This window comes from Habropoda laboriosa, unplaced genomic scaffold (assembly GCF_001263275.1).
Source record: "Habropoda laboriosa isolate 0110345459 unplaced genomic scaffold, ASM126327v1 scaffold209, whole genome shotgun sequence".
Taxonomy (NCBI): Eukaryota; Metazoa; Arthropoda; class Insecta; order Hymenoptera; family Apidae; genus Habropoda; species Habropoda laboriosa.
Genome location: NW_017100309.1, coordinates 279,075 through 287,320, shown reverse-complemented (window position 1 = coordinate 287,320; position 8,246 = coordinate 279,075). Strand labels below are relative to the sequence as shown.

General features: G+C 30.0%; 1 protein-coding gene across 1 annotated transcript in view; it reads right to left on the bottom strand.

Moving 5' to 3' along the window:
• Positions 1-319: 319 nt before the first annotated feature.
• Positions 320-8,246, bottom strand: part of LOC108574101 (PHD finger protein 20) — a 9,125-nt gene continuing 1,198 nt past the window's right edge. The window contains exons 2-16 of the mRNA XM_017936619.1: positions 7,682-8,195; positions 7,443-7,577; positions 7,259-7,285; positions 6,410-6,510; positions 6,199-6,284; positions 5,423-5,828; positions 4,907-5,308; positions 4,813-4,824; positions 3,953-4,681; positions 3,752-3,883; positions 1,977-2,057; positions 1,320-1,743; positions 824-1,221; positions 517-756; positions 320-441 (exon numbers count right to left, since the gene is read on the bottom strand). Of these exons, the coding sequence (XP_017792108.1) occupies positions 320-441; positions 517-756; positions 824-1,221; positions 1,320-1,743; positions 1,977-2,057; positions 3,752-3,883; positions 3,953-4,681; positions 4,813-4,824; positions 4,907-5,308; positions 5,423-5,828; positions 6,199-6,284; positions 6,410-6,510; positions 7,259-7,285; positions 7,443-7,577; positions 7,682-8,195 (3,809 nt within the window). The remainder of the gene's footprint in view (positions 442-516; positions 757-823; positions 1,222-1,319; positions 1,744-1,976; positions 2,058-3,751; positions 3,884-3,952; positions 4,682-4,812; positions 4,825-4,906; positions 5,309-5,422; positions 5,829-6,198; positions 6,285-6,409; positions 6,511-7,258; positions 7,286-7,442; positions 7,578-7,681; positions 8,196-8,246) is intronic.

Here is an 8,246-nt window from a genome sequence, read left to right as displayed (position 1 = left end):
TAATCAGTTGAATCATGACTATGCATAAACAGAAATGAATGTTGTTTTATAATACAATTATAGCTTATTATTTCTATCTAATATTTACATGTGTATACTCGTTAGTAGAAATTAGTTTGTATTTACTATACATACAATATAAAATACAACTGTATGTTTCTAATTACAAGTTTCCATTAAAATTCGAGAAAATTACTTAGAATTGCTTTAGTAATAATCAATAGTATACGAAATTGGGATCTATATTAGAATTATCACAAACACAAATTATATTTTTAGAAATTTTATTAAAAAATTTTTCTAAAAATATAATTCGAATTTAACATATAGCAGCTAATTTTCGTACTGTATTTAAATCTCGAAGAAGCATTTGAACTGTTTGTTTAGTTCGGGGCTGAACATCTGAATCAGGTACATCTTCAGGATCCATAGCTTCTAAAGCTATAAAAGTATATTAAATATTAGATGATTTAATTTTCTTATTAAATATGGAATATATAAGCGAATTTTACTAACCACAAACTTGTGCCTCGATAAATGTTAATTTTGCATCTATATGATTTTGAAAATGTTCAATGTGTTCTAATAATCGCATTCGACATTCTCCTGGATCAATTGGTGCTTCTGGCTGTGGTATAAAAGGTTGCAATGGTGCTGATATTTCGTGTTTATTTAGTTCTTCGTGCGAATGATTGGCTGATACAATTGATGCAGATGTATTATTTTCAGATACATTGGTTTGATTAGTCAATAAATCTGTGTACAAAAAATAAAAATAAAATTTTCTTCGTTATGAAAGCAAACCAAACTTGTTTCTTTCTACCTGTATTTGTTTTTGCATCCGAAGCTAGTGAATCCTTATATTTTTCTTCTGATACATCATTTTTTGTAAGCACATCAAGAAGAATGTGACTCTTACTTTGATGCACCAAATCTTTTTTACAGGTCACTCTAGACTCATCGGGAGTTGTATTATCCTCTTCCAAAATTTTCATTAATTCTGAGTCCGAAGCTATTGATTTTTCATCATGTTCATCTTTTAAACAAAACTTTGTTTCCATTTTTACTTCGATTCTGTGCGACGCTTCAGCTACAGTATCTGTACAATCTTTTCCCGGCTTTGTAACTTCCATAATTGGTACTGGTATCGTATTTGATTTTGGTACTTCAATTTTTTCCCAATTTTTAGCCCAAAGGTATAACTTTGGATGATCTTTCTTCCTGTCGTATAAATTTCACTATCATTTTTCATTATCATTTTTTTTTCGTACTTCCCAATTTGTTAAAAAAAAAAAGAAAAAAAAACTGCTAATACTTACTGAGCTACATTAATTTTTACCCTTAAACTATACAAAACTTGTTGTATCTGTAAAAGGGCAGCAACTAAATCATAAGAACGTTTTAACATAGCCGTCCTTTCATTAACGCGGTGCTGATTCTTTGTTCTATTAGGTAACATTGGTAGTTTTCCCTCTTTTATCCAATCCTGGTCATGAAAATACTTCTTGGATGACCGTTGTCGATATGGATTCCGGCAAATAAAGCAAACATATTTTTCAGGTACATCTTTTTCTCTTTCTATTGCATTACAATGACCATGTTGCCAACATAAACAAAGGTCGCATTGTATCATTAAACCATCTTCTTCCATAAATCCACAGGTACAATTTATTATTTCTTCTCTACGAAGCTGTTCCACTTTTATCATTTCACCATTAATCATCATCATAATTCCTTCATTTTCTAGAATGATATTATTTATAAGTTGTCATAAAAAGCTAACTATAGATTACTAATCAACACAGTACATGCATGAATATATCTTTAAACTTAAAGTATTATGAAAGAAATATCACCAAAGTATAAGAAATAACAAAAAATATTCTGAATGTTGGATTGCTGATTCGAATTTAAAATCACTGAGAATTTCAATAAAATAAAATATAGCAAAGTGTGAAAAAAAATAAACAATATACCTTCCCCATCATTAGTATCTTTTCTACCAGTATCCCCTTTTAAAGGATCATCTCTTTCAACACGAGAATCGTTTAGTTGACCTACAGAAAAATAAAATAATAAAACAGTGAAATGCAACTTTATATTACAGAGAAATAAAAGTGATTTATAATGGATAAGATTTATAATAATAAAATTAAAAAGGAGCATTTAGTACAAATGCGTCGAATTATACAGAATGATATCGAATTCGGTGACGGCATGCCCGTAAGACAATACTAACAAAACTACAAAAGTTTATTATTTTCAATTTTTCGTTAATAAAAAGTTTATCAAAATATTGGTGAGATTTTCCTGATTAAAATGATACCAAACACAATATTGTTACAAAACTTGGTTGTGTTGATTGGGCTTGTGAATCTTCCCTTGCCTGCTACCTTTTTCTAATGGAGGACCTCTCCGTTAAGAGTTTCACAGCTGTGCCGAATACGAACAGTTATCCAGTACTAGAACTGAATCAATTCAGTTATTCTCGAATGGGGCAGTTTTCTACACGTTAACTGTTCGTAAGCGGCATTGCCTTTGATCAATTAACGGAGAGTAAGAAACGATTTTCGACCTCTGACGAGTTTAAAGGACACATAAGAATACACATATGAGTTTTATGCTTAGCGAGAACGTAATTATGTGTGTATGAACATACGCATGTGTGGAATTTCTTATTAAGTAACTAAATGTAAACCGAATTATACCGTATTTGGTCTCATTTTAATCAGAAAAATATCGTGAATATGTTAGTAAAAGTTTTATCGACAAAATACAAAAAAATAAAAAAGTTTCTCTTTTGTATTAGTATTGTCTCACCCATATGTAGGCATTTAAGTTTTTATGACTGTCTGAACTTTCAATACCTCTCTCTTCTTTGTCCACTGTCTCTTTCTGCGTCCGTCGGTGTCGGTAAAATACAAATAGTTTGAAGAATCTAGTACCTATTCCGTAACTGTTCCACAACGGACCGAATTTCAAACTCTTATGGAGTCTTTACTGTATTTCGGAAACTACGCTAATTGAAAAATCTGCTTTTGAGAGATTAAATAAGATGAAGAGGGACACTAATGTGTGCAGATGTAAGTTTGCTAAGTGCAAGCGTATGGTCATTTTTTTAAAGGACACATAGTACACTTTCGTCTGCAAAATGATAGAGCGTAACTAGACGAATTCAACGACCTCATATATTGCATAATTTTATTGAAAAATACACCGGCAAAACGTAAATGAACATTCCATTTGATGAAGTAACGGAGGCATCTCGCACTAATCGCTACGATCCTAAGTAACGACCGTCAAATGTCGAAAAACAACCATTCGATGTACTAGTGTCTCTGCAAGTGCTTGAATACATTGCCCTGAACATCAATACATGTTTGAATACACCTCTTGATGTCATCTTGCAGGGCCATAAGCATTTTTAAAGTGATACTTTTAACATCACGCAATTACTGCGAGATGCCTACGTTACTTTATCAAATGGAATAATTATTTACGGTTTGCCGTTGCATTTTTGAATAAAATTATGCAACATATGAGGTCGTTGTATTCGTCTCGTTACGCTGTACCATTTTGTAGAAAAAAATATAACCTTTGCCCTTCGCGGACTTACACCTGCAGGTACTAGTGTCCCCTCTCATCTCACTTAGTCCCCCAGAAGCAGGTTACCAATTCAATGTAGTTTCCGAAATTTAGACATTTAAAAAATAAAAAGGATCACCCTGTATACCAGATAATGAAAACTTACTGCTTTGACTATTTTCATCACTTCTTGAATCTGATTTTCTACGGCTGTATCTATACATAAGTGTAGTTGGTCCCTCTGTATCCATGCCACTATCATCCAAATCACCATACTCGTCTGCAAGTTCTTGAATCCCTATTGCAGAATAACATTTTATATTTTTAATTTATTAAAGTGACTACAAAACAAGAGGTACATTATTACCATGCCGTTTTTTACCCCTGTTTGATATATCAGAACTATATTCTGATAATTGTCGCTTCCTTTGTCCTTTCATCTTATCGATGTGAATAGCTTCATCTAAAGACTTTGACCTATCAATTCTCTGTACTTCTGAAGATGCTGCTGACCTTACTGGAAGAAGAGTTTTAATACCGCTTTGTACTTTTTCTTCCCGAATTTTCATATCAAATAACGTTCCAGGCGACATTGCACATGTGTCTTCCCGTTTTTTCTCGGTTTCATCATCCATATCCAAACTGTGACTAGAAATTGGGGACATACTCTCTATTTTAATACCTTCCGTTTGTACATCATTACATTTTTCTGCTTGATCCACCTCATCTTCTATTTCCGATATAGTTGGTACAATTATTGTTGGAGACATAGGTTGAATATTACTTGTTGCAGATGGTGGTGCAACATATAACGGTTTATCTTGAATACATTTTCTTTTTCCAACTTTATTACACTTCTCTAATAAATTGTTTGATTTCTTTGGAATAATATCTTCAACAGATTCTCCAATCATTCTTGCATAAGCTAAATCTGCAACATTTGGTGTAGATCCCAAAAATTTAGAGTACTCTGGATGATAGTGTTTAATGTGCATTTGCAAAAGATTTTCTTTTCTAAATGTTTTACTACATCCTTGCTTTGGACATTTGTAAGCACTGTCTTCCATTTCTACTCGAAGTCCACCAATAAAAACAGCTGTTAGTAGACAAAAGAAGAATTATTTAGCATACAAAAATTTATGACACATTATTTATATTGCACTAATATTTACTACAATTATTTATAGAGATATATTTAAATCAAAAGTGCTGTTTCCTAGTACTTACAATAAATTACTCCTAATACAGGTAAGCATAAAAAAGTAAACTCAATAAGATATAATGAACAATATAAAAATAAAAAGGAAAAGTAGAATCTTACCACCACCTGTAATAGATGTAGTTGACGTAGATACTAAAGTTGTAATTGGTGTATTTGTACGAACAAGTAATGAATTATCAGTTACTGGTGTTGCTTTCGCCTTAGGTAATAAGGTCTTAATCTTTTTTGGGGTATCCACAACATCTTGCTTTACTTTTTGAGTTTGATTTTTCTTTTTCCGATGAATACAAAAATCAAATTTTTCTGGATCAAAATCAAATTGTCCTTGATTTTCCATAAATGCTCTAATATCATTTTTTGATCTGAATTTTTTCCCACTTGATTTATGAAAAAATAAAACATCCCATTTTCCAGCAGATGTACCAGCTTTTCTTTGAGTGAAATGTTTTTGCCAGCCTGGTGGCAACCTTTTATCTGCCACTATTATTGATCGACGTGGCCCTATAAAAATGCAAATACATTAAACATTCATATTATTCGAATTCTACATTGTACAGAATATTGTAAAATATATATATAGAAAATTTTTAAACATATGTATTTATTTTACTGTACCATCATTTCCATCAACTATATAAGATTCAGTTCCTTGAGGTTCTCCATCTACCCATTCTGGACCCACGTCTTCTGTCAGATCTAGTTCATTTTTAGATGTTTCTTTCTTATTCTTTTTAGTATAAGTTTTCACTTTAGATACATTGGTATCAAATCCTCGTAACAAATCTGTGCCTGGATCATAACAAGGTCCGAACAAGGTACCATCCAAATCAATTTTATTTTCTGAAAAGCATTCTGTATTTTCATTGATTATAATTCCTTCTTTTTTTGCTAATTTGTCTGTTTCATTTTTTGAACGTTTTCTAGAATGTGTATGAAATAACTCCATTACTGTATGCTTTCTCTTCTTGTCCCTTCTTTCTTGTTTACTTCCTAAAAATAAAATTATCCGTTTTATTTCTTGCTTTCAAAGTGATTCTATTCTACAATGATACTAATTATAATATGAAAGTTCTAAAAATTATAAATAAAAATTAATGCATAGTATTAAAATTAGTGCATAGAATTTTGATCAACAACAATAACTTTGCGTATTTAAACAATAAATAAAATAAATTATTGTATATGGAATATCAATTTTTTTTAAATAGTATATCATTATAAAAATGTATTTCCTGTAATTATTACATTTCCTAATAATTAAGTTAATAAAGCAAACAAAAAGTCTAATCTTAGTGTAGATCATTCTAGCAATAATAACAAAATATATGGTTATATCTAGTTAACTTGTATATTAATGATAATATAACATAACCTAACAACAAAAGCTGTACCTTTGAGAATGTTGTAGCGATTTTTGTCATTTTTGACGATTTAACTGTCTTTGCGTATCCATCGTCAAATAGTACATCATATCTATCTGTGAAAATAATTAAAAATTAAAAAGGCACCATTTCCCGATGCAGAAAGAAATCCTACCAAGAAACGTCAAACGAATAACACAGGTAACTCTCACACATACGTAGTTAAGGTTAGATCACTAACCATTTCCTAAGATGGCATTTATTTTGGCTGGATACTTTCTGCCATCAGCCCATGTAGCAAGTATCCTTTCTCCCACTGAAAAGTCCTTTATTTTTGCTTCCCTAAAGAATTGAAATGACCCCATTACCATATTCAAAAAGACATTATCACTATTGTGATAAATAGACGGAAATGATTGAGAAAAAAAAAAAAATTTCTTTGACAAGCTTCTTTCTATTCTTTTTATTCTAAAGCAATTTCTTTTTATTCTAATATATGGTTATTCTGCAAAACTTTTATATAAAAATTTAAAACGAGTATATTTTAACTTATATTTTCGGTTTTATCTAATGTTCATATTAACACTAACTGTAGATATTACATATCACATTTGTAATAAAATTGTAAAATATTGTAAAAAAAGAACATATTGCAAATTCTCAAAAATTCTTTTGCTGTATAATACACATATCAATTTTAAAATTTCCATTGAAAGAACACATTTGAGAAAACAAAATTTTTAAATATCGATTTCTATAGGCATAATCTACAAAACGTAGGTAGATACAAATAACTTAAAAATGAAATTTTTTTTCAAAGACCAAGTTCACATATGCACATATATTGTACTAAACTGGAAAAGTTTAGTTTGTAGTAATGATTGACGCATAAACAAAATATATTTAATTTAAAATTATGAAAATGTAGATTTAAATGAAAAGATTACAAAAAAGAAATAAAATTTTACTACTAGTATTATAAGAGATAAAATAACTTAATAATATTTTTAACCACTGCCTGAAATATATTTTATACCTCAAAATTTTTATTTATTTTATGTAATATTATAATTATGTAATATCCACTTACGGAGATGGTGGGTTCCACGTTTGTTCACTTAAAAAAAAATAGATCCATAAGTACTAACATAACATACTTTAATTTAAAAAGTAAATCACGTCAAAATTATTCATGTAGAAACATTTTTATTACTTTTTTACTTGTATTAACTTAAATAGTTTTTATTTAGTCTCAGTAATGTACCTCTACTTACCTTAACTGTGTTTGCAATACACGTAACCTAGAACTATCCATAGGTATCCATTCATCGAATCTTGAGCTCCACTTGTCAAAACGTATTAAGACTTCCCTTTCATCCCAGTCAGTTTCAACTACTTTAGCTGAATACCTGTAACGTAAGAACAGATAATTATATATAAAAACCCTGACTAATACATATTATAATATACTTAATTAGCTAATCACTATTTACCATCTTTTAAAGATATTTACCATTTTTCATTGAAATCTTTTGCTTCTAATTTGGCTCCAGGAAAGAATGTTAGTCCACCTCGATTAAAAATTTTTGGCTTTAATCCTTCTGATTTATCAAGAGGTTTTTCATCTTCTATTTTGATACCTTTTAATTCTTCTTTAAGAGTCAAATCTTTTTGTATATGCTTCATTGTTACATCAGATTCAACAATTCCCAATTGCACTGCCATAGTGTTCACTTCCATCTCTGTATTTTCAGTTATCTCCGATTTCACAGCAGGTACAATTTCTTCTTTTACACTTGAAGTTTTACATCTACTATTAACTACCTCTGTTGAATCTAGCAAATTAAATAAGTCAGTTGATGGTTCTGGTCGAGAATAAGATTCTCCACAACTATCAGATTTTGGTGTTCTTGCACCAGAATTCATTGGAGATATAGATTGTTCTAAATTAAAAATTTCAGAATTAATAAGATCTAAATCCTCTTGTGCATAAGAAGTTGATGATTTGACAGACATAATCACAGGATCTGCAAAAAAATATCAGTATTAGTATCAAATAAAAAATTAAAAAACTAAAC